General features: G+C 37.7%; 1 protein-coding gene across 1 annotated transcript in view; it reads right to left on the bottom strand.

The window, feature by feature from the left end:
• Positions 1–1,827: 1,827 nt before the first annotated feature.
• Positions 1,828–17,547, bottom strand: part of ATP13A3 (ATPase 13A3) — an 80,038-nt gene continuing 64,318 nt past the window's right edge. The window contains exons 32-34 of the mRNA XM_055084601.1: positions 13,839–13,919; positions 12,138–12,227; positions 1,828–5,250 (exon numbers count right to left, since the gene is read on the bottom strand). Of these exons, the coding sequence (XP_054940576.1) occupies positions 5,053–5,250; positions 12,138–12,227; positions 13,839–13,919 (369 nt within the window). The 3' untranslated portion in view covers positions 1,828–5,052. The remainder of the gene's footprint in view (positions 5,251–12,137; positions 12,228–13,838; positions 13,920–17,547) is intronic.

A 17,547-nucleotide genomic window follows, 5' to 3' on the forward strand; every position in this document is an offset into this window, starting at 1 on the left:
AAGGTGACTTCCTTATATACCTTTCTGAGAGCTTTGAGATTTTATCAAATGTGCTTAATATCACTACTAAAAATTTTTAAATGCAAATATAAAGTGATGTGGAAGGGAAAATGGCATTATTTAAGAAAAAAGGTAGGAATATAGGTATTTTTAAATACTGGGAAAAGTCAATGCTTGAATTGCAAAAGAATAAACATTAACCTCTGGAATCTTTGAGTGCAGTGGTACAGCAGAAGTGGTTCTTAAATTATTTTATCCTCGTTGGGAAAAAAGTCCCCCAAATCGACATTGTCAGGTGTTATAGAAAAGGAACTGAAATCTATTCAGCCTTTAGTGTAGCCAAATGCAGTCAAAGCCCATTAAATGCTGAAGGGACTGAAATTATTTTCTAAGCATGCAGTCCTAAAACACAGGGTAAGCCACTGAACGGTCTTTCCGCTCAAATCAAGGGAAGCAGCTCCAGAGCCTGGAACAGCTCCCCTGGTGACCAGTGAGTCAGTCACACAGGCGGACCAAGTGAAAGGCCCTTTGCCCATCAAATGCCAGGAGCCAGCATGACAGAGGCCTGGGAAGAGGTACTGTGGGATAATCAGAGTACGACTTCGAGTCAAATTCCGGTGAAGCTTCTTTAGCCTATTTCCCCAGGAAGATCTCCAGTGAGAATTACCTCCAAGTTTTACTTTGAAGAGAGGACATTATGATGGGCCAAGAAGGGAACAATGGGCACAGAAGTTGCAGACAGTGGAGGAACAGAATTGATCCAATGAGCAAATTGATGAGGTACTGAGAAGTACCCTGAGCACTGAAGTAATGACGGCACCAGTGTTTCAAGTCCTTTGGATTTTGGATCCATGAAACAAGTCAGGAATCTGCTGTCCTAAGTGGCAGCTTCTGTATCAAAGTCACAGAACCCTGGCTTACAGGGTTTGGCCATTCAAAACCAGGTATCTACCGAATGAGATATGCTTTTCTTCCTCCGCGGGAGAGACTCCAAGGCCAGGGCACAGCAGCGATCTCTCTGTACTTGTGGAGTAACCACAACCCCAACTTGGTACAGGGACAATCTCATTCAAACTCCTGGAACACTCTCTGTCCTTCCCTGCAGTATATACCCAGAGTAAAGCAACTGGCAGTGATGGAGGGGGGAAAAGGAAGGACAGACATGCAGAACTGTACTGCCACCTGCAGGCTGTGGTGCAAGGGACACGATCATTTGCTACACAACCTGCAGAGAATGGAAGGAACTTGGGTTCAAACTAGGTCTCACACCAGCCAACCATCCACATGGCCCACAGCACAGGACACATGGCTCCTGCAGAACCTGTGATACAAGGAAAACCCTCCTACCCAAGCACAAGGCCCAGCACATCCTGGCCTCTCTGGGATTCCTATGGCCAGTAGTTAGCTCCAAGGTCTCCTGCTCCATGGAGCACTCTTTTTGCATCCATGGATGCCACATCCCCTCAAACTTACCATGGCTTACATGGCATTAGCTTTCCATCTGATCTTCCCAACTATTAATAAATTCTAAGTCCCTAGTCTTCTATTTCACCATTTGACCTCAGACCTCCTGATACTTAACATTTGGCTCTACACTGTATCTGACTGATGGGTTTCCATGGGCCAGTCACAGACATGACATGGTGTGTGGAAAGCTGCATTATTTTCTTGAAAAATTCAAAGTTAAAAAAAAAAAAGAGAGAAATGGGGGAAGTATTAAGCAGGAAAATAAATCCAGAGAGGGCAGTATTCATGCAACTGAAGAGCAAACAAACGTATATAAAGACACAGAAAAAAAGAAATGTTATATATATCATTCAAATCTTTATTTTGAACAGCTTCAATCAAAAATTTTTCATAAGGTTATTTACAGTGCTGAATGTACAATTCTGAATGTATGCCTTTTTGACATCAGGGTACCATTCTTGAGCAGCAATACAATTTTAAAAATATAAAGATGCAGTATCATTTCTGATATAAAGTTACTTAAAAAAATCCAAAGTCTTAGGGAATTCACAAATCATAACAGGAAGTAATTAATTTAATGTGCACATAATTACCAAATCTTAATACATTAAAAATATGTTGTAAATGCCTACAGACTGTACAAAAATTAACATTTTGTTAAAAGTTCCCAACCACCTCCCACCATAAATATACAAAAAGCCTATTTTCAGATATGTCAAAACTGCATGCATGAAATCTTAGAAAGTTTTCTAAAGCTGGAATTTTGCTCTTCTCTGGACATTGGCTCCATAGCCGTTTGGGGGAACAGAGTACATAAACACTGATATAATTTTCCATGCCTTTGAAACTGTGCAGTGGTTTCATAAACATGGGAAACAAAATAAATAGTAAAAACTGCAACAGTTTTATTTAAATGCAAGTACAATTTGGAAAGCTTTCGAATGTAGGGATTATAAAACTAATATAAAAAGTTTTTATTTTGTTGTTGGCTTAGCCACTTTTATTCAAGCATCATTTGCAGCATTGCTTTACAGCAGTTGGTGCTAGAAGATACAAAACATATAGTTACCACTATTTATATTTGAGGGAGGAAAAAAAACTTTAAACAACCCTGAGGGAGACACACATTAAAAATCTTGTTATTTATTTAAAAAGTTAAAAAGTTACATATTATTTAACAATTACTTTCCTGGACATTTCTGTCCTTTAGGTATGTGCATAAATAAAATTTAAATCAGCAATATTTATTCATCTTAATATGTCAAAATAATATATGTACAGATTTTAAAATTTAGATCTGTATACACTCAAATAATTTAATGTGAAATTCAGAATCAAAATTACTATGTAATGGTGACCTACAGAGAGAGGACTCATCTATCCATGGCACTAAGTAGGACCCACACCTGGACTCACAGGCATTCTTCAAATCACATTCTGGAAGCCATCCATTACAACCTGAACAACCCACCTTGTCTATGTTCAAATCTAACCTTCTACAAATGCTTTGTCCACCTACCTAAAAACCTCATTCCTTTGAAAACAATATGGACAGATGTGATATAAAACCCTTATAAAATCTGAATGTTAAAAAAGGGGGGAGGTTGTCAAAAATATAGCTCTTTATGATCATGCTCTTAAAGATGTTAAACACAATCTGACAGTTAGATTTTTAAGCTGCTACTTAGCAATTAAATTATATGCTTCAGTATTTAAATCAAAGAATAAAATTTACAATTGTGGGAGATCACTGAAGACTATCACTCGTATGTATTGGAAGTGAACTGAATGTGGAAATTATAAAATGATAAAGAGTAAGTAACTATAAAAACAGTGCTAATTCACAGCTCAAGAGGTCTAAGATGCATAGCTTCATAGAATCATTCATGGAACAATTGTTCTTATCATCTAATGTGTATTAATATAGTATCATACTTTTTTGATGGAAAACTTTGATTATATTTTTGCAAGCATCATCAGTGGCCACAGCAGTTAACAGTGATCCTGAGTGTAACATACATTTTTCTACAGTTAACCAAAAATCATCAGGTCTCTGCAGCATAAAAAATGAGAACCATTTGGTTTTATGGTTCTGGGTAACATTTGATCAAATTGGTAAATATGTATCAGGAAAATAATGATCAGCTAGAAGTAGAAAGCACAAGCATGCTACCGGTCAAGGAAGAGCACAGGATAAGATCACACAATATTAGTAGTTTAGTGTCCACTTTACAGCAGTATCAGTTTTCTTGTTTATTAGAACTTCGGGCTTTGCCAAACTGCTGGATCTTACCTATAAAGGCATTTTTAAATTACCTTAATTTTGTTTAGAATTTAAAAATTAACCAAGCAAAACAGAAAGGTGAAAAATATCTTCCACATTTCTTTTGGCTCAATGAATGACTTTTCTTTTTAACTTTATTTCATTTTTTTTTTTCTCCCAGAAATTTCCACAACCAAATATGCTCATTTGTAAACACCCAATCCAAAATAGGTAAACTCTGACCTCTGGCGCCACCTAATGGCATAAAACAAACTCGCCAGGTTCACACTGTTTTGAAAAAATAGCAGTCATTCAAAACCACTCATTTTTTTTAAGCCTCATTATTGACAGGAGAGACATAAATCAAACCTTTAAAATTTTAGGAGGTAAAATTCTAACTCAAAAAACTATTATCCTATGTCTTTAGGTAATTAAAGACGTAGAAGAAAATAAAAAGACATTTAAAATAATATAAAGCCTGAGAGGAAAAAAACTGGTATGAAGAGATATTAGAAGGGTAGATCTACATCTACTGCCAAAAGAAATCAGCTTTTTTTCCCACTGAAAAGGCTTCAACAACATTTAACTAAAGCAAATTATACTACTGACACCAGACATAGCACAAGATCCATTTAATAGCTTTGAGGGACATCTCAAGAAGGCAGTGAAGCACCTTGCTGATTAGAAAAAATAAAACCCAGGCAGTTTGTACAGAAAATATAAAACCATAAATGGAAATTACCTGAGTTGCAACACCATAAAACTCACTCCTAACTCTAGGCTATTAAAGGGAACTGGTGTTATGTATACTAAGTTTTCTTTGGGAGAAATATTGAAATCAAATAAAAACAGGCTTTGTACCTATTTTCATTGGAGGCTAATTAACACCCATTTTATTTATCAACCACAAATTTAGGGCCTGTATATAAATGATGACTTTTTCTAATAAGGGGGCTGTGAAAATAAATTTAAAGGCATAAACTGAAGTCTTAGAAGCTAATATCTAAACACCTTCCAGATACCAACATTCTTCTGTACCCTATAAAAAGTATCACTGAGGATAACAAGCAAGTTCTGGAAATATATATAATATTTAGAGTTACTGAATGAAGGTATAGGACTTTGAAGATTGATTATTAATTTAACTGACAGGCCAATCTCTTTTTGTTTGTTTTGTTTAAAAAAAAAACCTCAAATCAGTTACTATATTGGAAGGGACATAAATTGAAAGGGTGCCATTCTGACGCACAGGATCAGATTAAGTCCTACATTTACATTCTCCTCAATACTGCTACTAGAATACCACTGAGACCGATTCACCGCTATGTTATGGTGATGATCTGACATGATCCATTCTCCTTTACTAAAGCTTTCGCTTCTGTTGTTGTTTGAGGTTTTGGTGGCCATTCCGGGTCAACCAAGAGCTCCTGGGCCAGATACATGTACTTGGCCTTTGGCATCTTCTTCCTACAGTTCAGGGCCCAGGACAAGCAGCATTTTCCCCACCAATCCACTGACTCCTAAGAAAATAAGGAAAAAGAGGAACACCCAGTAGATTACGAGCTGTTGTTTTTAACAAGTTTGTTAAAGCATGGTTCATCAGCACAGAAAAATAAGAGGAAATGACTTCTGAGCACAACAAATACATGAAGGAAAGAAAAAAAAAATCCACGCTTAAAAAGTCAGCTTTCCATTATTTAGGAACATTATTTTTTTAAGATTATATTTCTAAAGTATCCATGTAATTTATACTTCATTTTATTTAGTTCTGTGTTCCTACTTCCTCCTGTATGCAGATACATTTAAAAAATAACTTGTATATCTGGAGTCTGTGATTCCATAACATAAAACATCTGATGTATTAAGAATAACTTCAAACTATTCAGAGAAAAAATTTTTAATATTTAATATGAAAACCCTCATCCTATCCCAAACTATCTTTTGGTACTACTGCTTCTAGCAACTTAACCACCTGATCATTTTTGAAAGAAAACAGTGTAAAGATACCACTGCTACTGTTAATATCACCTTTCAAAGCATTATGTAAATATTGTTAGGTCAAAATCAGAACTTAGATCATGTTTAATGTCAATCACTTCTTTTAAAACCACATTCTAATTAACATAAAAAACAATTTTATTTTATAATGATGGTTTCCCCTTGGTGCTCCACAACTGGAAAGAGGTACATAGAAAACTATAAAGCAAGTACTAATTCTTAGTATTATTTCATTATAAAAAGCTCTGCTGTCACAGAATTCCTTTGGCTCAATCCCAATGTTTTTACTGGATGTGATCTTAGATAAATAGTTCTTGAAGAACAAGAAAGCAGAGTCCCTGGTTATTGTACAAAAATGTAAATTCAATACAGGCCCTCAGAATTTGTCTTAATTGGAACCGGAAATAAATGAAATAAAACTAAATGACTATACTGAGACCTGTAGTTATATTCACCTCTGAAGAACAGTCAATTCTTAACTATTTTGGCTGTTTCTTCTACAAAGCAAAATTTAAATCCCAGGTTGTTTTGTTTTGCCATCAACATATAACCTAGGCTACAACCAGGTCTAAGCTCAACTGAAGTAAAGATGACCCTTGAGCAACACCGGGTTTGAACTGTGCAGGTTCACTTACATGTGGATTTTTTTAGCAAATACTACAGTACTACATGATCCACAATTGGTTGAATCTGCAGATATGGAGGAACCCTGTATACAGAAGGCCTATAAATTATATAAATCATAACAGATTCTTGGCTGTGGGGAGGGTCAGCAACCCTAACCCTGGCATTATTCAAGGGTCAGATGTAATCTCACAAAATTCCTGAAGCATTCTAATGTTAACTCTCAAAATATCTTCATGATCAAGAAAGGCAAATTTGCTATAACACAGATCCTGAAACACAGGTTTCTAAATTGGCCAGTGGAGAATAGCAAAAATACTTTAAAATGAAAACTCTTTAAAACTTCTTCATACTTTGACTCGGTAGGTCTCACCATCGTACTGAGACAACCACCAGGAACCTACTACTCTCTCCTTCTTCAAAACTGGGGGTGGGCATGCGGCAGAGAGCCTGATACACAATAACTACGTGCTTTTAAAGGCCTTCTAGTTTACTCTGTCGACAAAACAGTGTAAGCTGCACCATTACCAAGAATTTAAAGGCAAAAACTGTGGTTTGTCACAAGTAAGCTATATTAAGTAAGGGGTGGGGTGGGTTAGTGGGGTACAGATTTGAGGATTATTCATCTAGTAGCCTCTTTATTGTCATAGCTAAAAAGAGAGTTATTACCATCACCTCAAAGGAAGTCCACAAGAAAACATTTAGCATTAGAATATAGAAGAGGTTAGCTATAGGACTCTTCAGGTGATCCAAATAACAAATAATTCCTTTCCGGTACAGGCGTATACATGACAAACCTTAATATTTAATCTGAGGCGACAGTTCACTACTTGGACCTATCTTTTCCCCGAGGTGTTTAAATTCTGCCGTCTAATGGCAGGGGAACAAAAATTCATTGCTCCTAAATCAATGTGAAAGCTGTCACTTTTTATTTTACAGCAAGTAGCACTGTTAAAGGATCACAGAAAAGGGCGAATGGTGAATGGTGACTTTAAAAAAAAAAAAAAAGGCAGAAACATATAGGCCTTGTCTGTCCAGATGAGCCAGCTGGGCAACGCAGAACAGGCTGAGTTAAGGAAAGTCACAGCCAAGTGTATTCAAATGTAAGACATACACACACACACAAAATAATAAAATCCATCACTTCCCCACCTGTGGAAAATGAGGCAAGCAATAAAATTAAAATGAAATCCACTGCAAACAGAATCACAATTGAATTGTATTCTTTTCACATTAATGTGCATGCTTTTTAAAAAAAAAATCCTCATGTCCCTATTAAAAGCAACGTACACTTGTTATAATTTTAAAAATAAATTCAGTCACAAGGAACACTAGGGATTCCCCCCTCCACTATAATTAGACTCATATTTTGTTCTTGTACCTTCACCTCCCCCAAACAGCATACACAAAAAATACACTATAAGCAAGCACAGGCTTGTTAATTTACAAACACAAGCATACCACAGACATCCTCAAACAATATAATTCACTGGTAGAGAAAATAAACAGTGCTACAGGCATGCTATAATAGAACTAAATCAAGGGAGAAAAGACAGTGGCAACAGGACAAAGGCAAGCACTGCGCAAGGAGAAGGAAGAGCTGAAGCATCACGGGGCTTAGAATGAGCACCAAGGCCTCGCCCAACATCTAGGGTAAGTCTCTGAAGCAGAACACAGGAGCCCCAGCAACTGGATCTTGTGATTTGCTCCTGAAAGGAGTGGTTAAATAACCAAGTGTATCCCTCAGAGAAGGCAAAGTGGCTACCACAGCCCAGCAGAAAAAACACAAAGAACTTTCAAAAAGATCTACAGCTAAAATTCTCCTGCTTCTTAGACCAGTCCAAGCTGTTCATTCCAGAACCCCAATGCCAGCTAACTCCTAGCAGTGTCTTTTAGGAAATGTTTTCATAGGCAGTATGTAATATATAAAGCCATGCTTATGGGGAAAATGCTGTAATGGTACTGTGGTTTTCATAAAAGTCTTCTTCCATACCAATCCTGAATATAAGACAAAGACGATCAGAATGAGCATTCTATCTAAATAAACTCGAATAATATCCTAAGTGGCATAAAGACTACAGCTAACATCTGGATTTTTCCCCCAAAAGGGAAACATAATCAGGACACATTCTCAGGCATTATCAAAATACATGACGGTAGGACTCCAGTTCCACATCTACCACTAAGCAGCCTCAGTTTACCAGACACAGGGTAGGCACAAACGCTTCTTCGAAAGAGAGTATGAAGCACAGATCTCAAACACGGGTAAAGCTGTACAGAAAAACACAGGTGATGGGCCCCTCCACTGAAGACTTCTCATTCAGTAGATCAAAGGTGGAGCTCAAGGCATTTGTGATGAATATCCTTACTTGAAAATCACTGCATCTCAAGAATCTTTTTTTTTTTGGTCAGAGAATAAGTATTAACATCTGGGGCTGCTAAAGATCACTACAGAAAAAAAAATACTTAGTTACATAAAAGTTTTAACTTTGATTATTTACAAATGGTTTATTTAACCTGTTTTCAATTTGATTCAATGGACATTTACTGAGGCCACTGTGCATTAATAAGAAAAAGAACCACTGTGGGAAATAAATGACTATTATATAAAAATCTTTCTGTATCTAAATTAGGTTAGCTGTATGTATGTTCAGTGGGCCAAATAAACATAATATCTAAAATGTCTACTATTAAATAAAATGACACCTAAAGGTTTATTTCATTTTTAAAGAACAGATGGAGGCTTTCTGTTATAGGAATATTATGGTCCTGGGCCCAGATAAAACTGAACCTGAATTCCAGTTCTAACACTGTTTCCTCATCTGTGAAGACAGGGATATCTTTAGTCTCTCTACCCTAACCTCTTAGGTGATTGTAACAACTAGAGAGAATTTATACAAAATGCCTCACAGTGTCTACCATAAAAAGTAGGTTTTGAAAACAGTAGCTGTTCTTTGTCTCCATTTTGTCACTTGATTGTTATATTAGTTTGCATCTCTGTGGCCTCATAATGTGAGACAGTGTGGCACAGTGGAAAAAACACTCCTCTTGAAATCAGAAACCCTGGCTTCAACTCCCAGCTCTGCCACTCATAAGCTGCATAACCATGGCAAGTTGACTGAATGCTGTTTCTTTATGTATAAAACAAAGTTAGAAACACCTTAAGATTGGAAGGATTGTGGAGGTGTTACATAGCTGCCTTGCAGATCACCAGATATTTTGGACATGGTTACTAGAGATTTCTAGGTGAGGTTCTCGACGTCACAACTCAACTGCATTAAGACCTGGAGCCTAGTCCAGGGTCTTTAGCTGTGGAACTTCAAACCTTACTCAATGGTCTCTGGGTTTATATGGTAAGGAAGGAATGAAGAAACATGGCTGTTCTTCCCCCGACATTAACAGAGAAGGTTGAGAGCTGTGATCTTAGAAGACCTCACGGGACTCTTGGTAGGAAAGAGCACAGAATGGGCTCCTAGGTGTAGCAGGTCACTCTCGTCTTTACTTGCTTTTTCACCTTATGGCAGGGTTTTTCAGCCTCAGCACTGCTGACATGTTGGCCCAGGCAGTCTTTGTCTTGGGCGCTGCTATAGGAGGTTTACTCAGCAGCATCTTCAGGCTCCACCCACCCCATGCTAGCAGCAACCTCACCCCCACCCCCCCGCCAATTGTGACAGACAAAAATGTCTCCAGATACTGCCACATGTCCCCAGGAGGATGGGGGGATTACCCCTAATTGAGAACTACAGCCTTACAGTAATCTGACTAACCGATGGGCTCTCCAAGGGTCACAAATATGTGAACAGTGAGAGCAAACTACAAACGGAAGTGTTGGAAGATGAAAGCACAGCATTCTGTGCTAAGAGGTTATAAGAACTCTCTTTTCTAAAGCCAATGATTTAAAAAATGCTTTCCTAAATCATGACCCTAGAAACTGAAGGCCAAACTTCTTGTCTACTCAGTGGTGCTCAGAACTGGTAAACACATGGGGCCGGCGGGAGCCTCCCTGCTCAGACCACTCTCTCCCCAGAACACTTCAGAGGTACAACTTCATATGAGAGGCACAAACTCTTAAAAATAATGAGGACACATAACTTATTTAAACATTTTTAGAAAAAAGATGTAGCAAATGATAGAATTTTCTGCCATTCAATTTTGGTTGAAAAGTGAGGAAGGCTTTCCAATCCAAATGTTTTAAAGGAGCTTTATGATACCCACTTTTGACTTAGGGTACAGCTCCTCTTCAGAACCTGCGTTTCCTGTTTAGATCAATAGTCGGAGATCTCGTTGGAAAAGCTAAAAACTCAATGGAAATGTTTTCCTTGGCCAAGGCCTTGCCAGTACAAATATTTTATATGAGGACTGATGATAGGACCCAAAGTTAACCCTTCGAAGCAATGTAGTCAGGTAACCAAGACAGGGAGGAGATTGTAGCTCAGGGACTTGAGCCTCTCTCTAATACAGCTCTGGTCATACTTACTAGGGACAACTGTGCCTTACACTGCTTTGAGAAAAAGAAGCTAAAGCAGATTCCAGACTTATCACATTATTACAAAACTATCCTTATTCATCATCAAGCATTAGAAAAGGAAATGGTGCTCTACAGAACTTCTTATAAAGTGATCCTGTGATACTACTACACCAGGCATCAAGCCTGATGAATTACCAAAGCAAAGCTCAGGACATAGCTACTCAGGTAAAAGAAGGCTAAAAATAAGTGAGTGACCCACGCCAGGGAATCCTCTTGAATTCGGAAAGCTTCTTTCTGGCTTGGGATGAGTGAAAGGTTTAGAACTCGTGTATAATGCATATCGCCCACCTACAAACAGCAATGGGCACAATAGTGAGGGAGTGAAACTTTATGCTGTCAAGTTCTCTATACTCAAAAAGCTGCTCAAAGCTGTGATTCAATGGTACTGGTTTAAAAAACAAGACTAACCTATATTTTCTATCAAGAATTTCAACATCCTAACACCAAAAAATGGGTTTTATTCATCTGCTTCTCTTTTCTTTTCACCACAAAGAAAGTCAAAAGTCCTTAAACCATGGTTTGTTTAAAAATGAACACTATCTCTCTGAAAATGTTTCTAAATGATGAGAGACATATGCTGGGGAAAACCAAAAAGCCACCCAAAATTAAGGCACAGTAACTGACAAGAAATCAGAAATAATTCCTCAGAATTTTGACCTTTTTTTTTTTTTTTTTGTGGTATGCGGGCCTCCCTCTGCTGTGACCTCTCCCGTTGCGGAGCACAGGCTCCGGACGCGCAGGCTCAGCGGCCATGGCCCACGGGCCCAGCCGCTCCGCAGCATGTGGGATCCTCCCAGACCGGGGCGCGAACCCGGTTCCCCTGCATCAGCAGGCGGACGCGCAACCACTGCGCCACCAGGGAAGCCCAGAATTTTGACCTTTGGACTCTGATCCATGAAGAAACAATTCCCATTCCATAACTTTATTTACATGAATCTCATTTAGCCTCTAATGGGACTCATAAAAACCAGAAACATAAAATTTAAGCCAGACAGAAATGGAAAAATTTACCACTGAGAACAAGACCTTCACACACAGAGAAGATAAGGATTGGAATGGAAAAGAGACTTATGAAATTTCTGAAGTCCTAAAAAGACTGTAACAAATGTTTGCCATGAATCTTCTAGGACTCTTTACAAAAAAATGAAATGCCAGGCATAGAGGAAAAGGTTGAGCAACACACAACAGAATACCACCCTACACAATGCAGAGTACACAACTGACGTGAAGAATTGAGAGTAAGGGCTGATTTCCAACCTGTGGTGGCTGTGTGGTGGTGAAGCGATATTCTCCTTGTTTGTCTCGATTGAACACAACTTTCCAAAGGACCATGTCAAGGAAGAAGTTCTGAGAGATAGTCCAGCGAGTTAAGAATTAAAAATGACTATGTCATTCTTTATTAATGCATACATTTAAAAAGGCTCACACAATGCTGAGACATTAGTGAAAGACATGATTTGGTTTTCACATAGACAGTTTCAGTTTATATTGCAAAAGGATAAAGAAAAACAACAGGACTTTTGTAACAAATATAAATCATCATAAAATTCTTGATAAATTTTCTACAAAGTATGGCTTTTATATGAATCCTCAGGTCTTTCCCATATTAAAATAATGCTTATAATCTGAAGTATTTTTCTTAACAGTGAATTATTAATATCTATATACAACTATATCTATATGCATATGATGAAAAATAATTCTTTTGATAGTAAGCAAGAATTAATTAAGGGAGATTAAGAAAGGATTTCCTAGAAATTCTGTTTTATAAAAAGATTTTATCTTAAATAACATTTGAGTGAAAAGATGAACTTAACTATAGAAGAAGGAAAGCTTTTAAAGTACAGTATCTTGGACATGCTTTCTACTGTCCATAAAACAGCAAAAATATATTAAAATGGGCAACCTAAAAAGATCAGTACCGTAATAACCATGCTGTCCTCTATGGCCCCAATTTAAATACCAAGTCATCTTTTAGAAAAATATCAAATTAAACATAATTTCCAAGTCTACAGCCATTATCTCTAAAGTATACATGTTTCCCACAAATTACCTAATTTTAATTCAAAAGCCTACTCTATGAAACCCTTAACTTAAAAATCACAACTGTATCTCCTTCTTCATTTGACATACTGCTACTGTAAGAGTGAATAACAGTAGCTCTGAGAACAGACCAAATTTTATTAATAAGCAGCAAGTGAGAACTTACCATCTCCTTTTAGAGAAGCTGACCTAAAGGAATCCTAGTAGGAGAATAACTATACAGTATAAAATGGATCAGAGTACTTAAGACCTCTTCCCTCTAAGGAAAACTTAGAAGTAAATACCAAGGAAGAAGTTCCAGCAATCAATGCTGAGACTGGGTAAGTTCATCATGGTCACTATTTTACAATTTCAATAAACTCTCTAATTATTAATATTTACTATACTTCATGGAGAGAGCCCCCTCCCTTTCCTCCCTTAAATGGGAGATTTTACTGTACATCACAAGACTTGGGTGGTACTCTGATTTCATGGCCACTGGTTTACCAGTTTATGGGCCACCTGAGCACCAGTCTTCTCTCCTTTCTCTCAGTCACTAATTTTTGATTTATAACTGCTTATTTTCTCCCATCTATGACAGCAGCTAAATCATCTCGCTCTCTCTTTTTTTTTTTGGCCACGTCGCATGGCATGCGGGATCTTAGTTCCCCAACCAGGGATCGAACCCACGCCCTCGGAAGTGAAGGCACGGAGTCCTAACCACTTGACCATCGGGGAATTCCGTCCTATCTCTTAATATGACTATTATTAGCTCATGGAAAAGTTGAGAAGAGAAGGCTAAATGAATTTAACTGCAATGAAACTGAAAATTTTTGTGGGCTTCCATAATGTTACCTATCCATTTCCCCCATTACCACTAAATCACCAAGAATTGCAAAGCAGCAAGGCAGCCACTTAATTGTGTAAAGTGCTTACCTCTACCACGATTGAAACAAAGGCATTGACAAGAACAATGATGAGCATAGTTACACGCCACTGATATGGTACACACACTATCTGTAAGACAAAAATTATGTTAATATAGTATGTAGTTGATATTATAGCATTATACTGTGATTTCCAAATTCATTTAATTCCTATTATATACCAAACACTTTCACATACACTATCTACTCAATCCTCAACAATGCCACAAGGTAGATACTGTACCCGCTTTTCAGATGATAAAACGCAAAGTGAAGTAACTCAAGGTTTAAAAGATACATTAAAGTAGTTGAACTTAGAGACAAATCCTATTCAAACTCAAAAGCCCGTGCTCTACTAGATCATGAATTTCTAACAAGTCTCTATTTTAAAAATAAAGTCCTATCTTTAAACAATGAAGTAGATAATACTGATCTAATAATGAAGTACTACTCAAAACTCTACACTGTTTAAAGACAAATTCATAAAAAGAACTGTGCAGATCAATTTAAGAAGGAAGTTTTCACTTTAAAACCTGTGATTAATTTCTAAGGCCTAAAAAAAAAAGAGAAGAAGAAGAAGGAAAAAAAATCTCATCCATGCATTCATCTCTTCAGTCAGCAAATATTTACTGAGTACCTAGGTACACACTAGTACCTGTGTCAAGTGCTGAGGAGTGGCATGATATAACATGTTTTAGAAAGACACTTACGGCTCAGCAAGGATTTGAGGGGTGGAGATTGCTATACTGATCCAGGCAAGAGACGATGGTAGCCTGAACTAGAGCGGTGGCAGACATAATGAGAAATAAATATATCTGGTCTCTGTCCCTGGTTCCTGACACAGGGCTCTTTAAACTCAATTTCCTGAGTGGTAGGAGAGATAGGAATATCTTAAACAGAGCTTCTAAATCCCCTGGAATTTCCTGGGTATCAGGAATGTTTTCGTTCTAATAAGGCTACTCTTGATGGGCTTCAGGATGTGGGCTGGTCACCAGAAAGACCAGGGAGAGGGGAGGGGCTAAAGATCAAGTTAATAATTGATCACGCCTATATGATGAAACCTCCATTTTTAAAAAATCCCTAAACTACAGAGTTTGGAGAGCCTCTGGGTTGGTCAACACATCCGTGTGCTGGGAGGGTGAAGCATCCCAATGGCATATGACAGAAGCTCCTGCGCTTGGGACCCTTCCAGACCTTGGCTTATGTACCTCTTCATCTGGCTGTATCCTGTACCTTTATTATATTCTATATAAGAAACCAATAAACGTTAAGTGTTTCACTGAGCTCTGTGAGCTGTTACAGCAAATTACCAAAGCTGAGAAGAGGGTTGTGGGAACCCTGACTTATAGTTGGTTGGTCAGAAGAAGTACAGGTGACAATGTGCGACTTGCGTCTGGTGCCTGGAGTGGGGGCAATCTTGTGGGACCAAGCCCTTAACTCGTAGGGTCTGTGCTCGCTCCAGGTAGTTAGTGTTAAAACTGAACTGCAAGACACCCAGTTGGTGTCCAGAGAACTGGTTGGTGTGAAACAACCCCACACATCTGGGGTCAGAAGTGTTTTGAGTAGGGAACAATAGTTTCCTTTTAGGTGGCAGATGGGATTGGAGTAAAGAGAGAGACAGGGATACAGAATAAGAAACCTGAGAAACTCTAGGACCAGACTGGCCATGAAAAGAGAAGGAAAAGACAAGTATACACACACACTGCTGCCTTGGATAAATGCTAGTATCAAGAAACAGAGTCGAAGCAGGGTTGAGGGAGAACATGATGAGCTTAGTTTTTTAAATGTTGAATGAGACAACTGATGGGTGAACCACGCATATAATATTCAGTACGTTAGTGGATATTCAGGTTAAAGCTCAGTTGTGAGACTAGGCTAAGGGTATAGTCAGGAGTTTTCAACACATAGATGGCAACTACAGGGGAAGCCACAATTAAGGATGAGGTCGCCTGAATGGATAGAGTAAGACAAGGGATAAGAACACAAATGTGTGGAACACTAACATTTAAGACACAGGCACAGGGTTTGGAACCACAATGGAGAATGAGGAGTCACAGAAGAAGTAGGAAAAGGTCAGAAGAAAGCAAAGCATCATAAAATTCCAGGGAGAATGTCTCAGAATGATGGCATGGCTAACTTGTCAAATACTGCTGAGGAGACAAGCAAGACTGAGGGGGAAAAAAAAAACACACACACACACACACACACATCAGGGGTACAAATCCACTGGACTTAACAAGAAGGTTGTTAATTGCCTTGGCAAGGGCAGTTTCAGTAGACTGGCAGGGGTAGTAGCCAGATTAGATTAGTTGACAAGTGTGTGAGAGGTGAGTTGCATGTAGCATTCTTTCAGAAAATAATTTGACTGTGAAGCAGAAGGTGTGCAGTGAGACAGAAATATTATATAAATGTGTTTTATTTTCTTCTTTTGCCTGAAGTGCTTATCTAAATCCCTGCATGAAGCATGTGGGGAAAGAGATGCTCATACACTGTTGGTAAGACTATAAACTGTCAACCTTTTCAAAGTTCAATAACACAGTATTTATAAAAATTCAAATTCCAGATACCCTTTGGCCAAGCAATTCTACTTCTCACATTAACCTCAAAATATGCATTTGTCCTTCTTAATGAAGTGTGCAAGAATCTGCAAATACAGCATTGTTTATAATAGCAAAACAGTGGAAACAACCTAAATATCCATTAAAGGGATTAGTTAAAATATGGAAAAGTCCATGAAATGGAATGCTCATCCATAAAGTGCTTATAAGCTTGATACCCAAACCTGTCAGTAACATCAAGAAAAGAAAACTAAGTTTGATCTCACTCATGCAACCACAAGCAAAAATCCTAAACAAAATCATAGTCAACCAAATCCAGCAGATATAAAAAAGAATGCATCATGACCAAGTTGGATTTATTCTAGGAATGTGGTGTTGGTTCAACATTTGAATATCAGTCAACTGTAATTCACCACATTCTCCTGGAAGAAACACTATGTGATCATTTCAATAGCTGTAGAAAAAGCATCAGATAAAATTAAACATCTATTTATGTTAACAACACCATAGAAATAAGCTTCCTCAACCTGATAAAGAGTATATACCAGAAACCTACAGCCCACAATATATCCAGTGGTGAAATACTAGGAACACTCCCTGTAGAGTCAGGAACAGGACAAGTACATCGCTATCACACCAACATTCGTGTGGTTAACAGATATGAAAAACACATAGAAGGCATAAGGACTGAAATGTCAGAAACAAAAAAAGTCACTAATTATAGATAACTGTCTAAAACAAAATCCTAGAGAATCTAAAAATTTTAAGAATAAAGTTTGACAAGGCTGATGGATACTAGATGAATATCCAAAATAACTGCACTGTTTCCACCAGCATAAAACGACTATAAAATGCAATTTTAAACAGATAACTTATCAGAGGAACAAAACCCATAATACTACATGAATAAATCTAACAAAAACTTGTATAAAAACCTTTAGGGAGAAAGATATTCTGAAGAAATAGAGATATTCTCCCCCTCAATTTTTTGATAAACCCAGTGTAATTCTAATAAAAATTCCAAGAGGGCTTATCCTGGTATAAACTTAAACTTAAAATGTATACGGAAGAGGAAAAGCTCAGGAACAGCCAAAAAGATCATGATGAACAATGTGAGGTGGGGATAGGGGTCCTATCCAACCATATATCAAAATTACTTAC

Source organism: Physeter macrocephalus, chromosome 1 (genome assembly GCF_002837175.3).
Source record: "Physeter macrocephalus isolate SW-GA chromosome 1, ASM283717v5, whole genome shotgun sequence".
NCBI lineage: Eukaryota > Metazoa > Chordata > Mammalia > Artiodactyla > Physeteridae > Physeter > Physeter macrocephalus.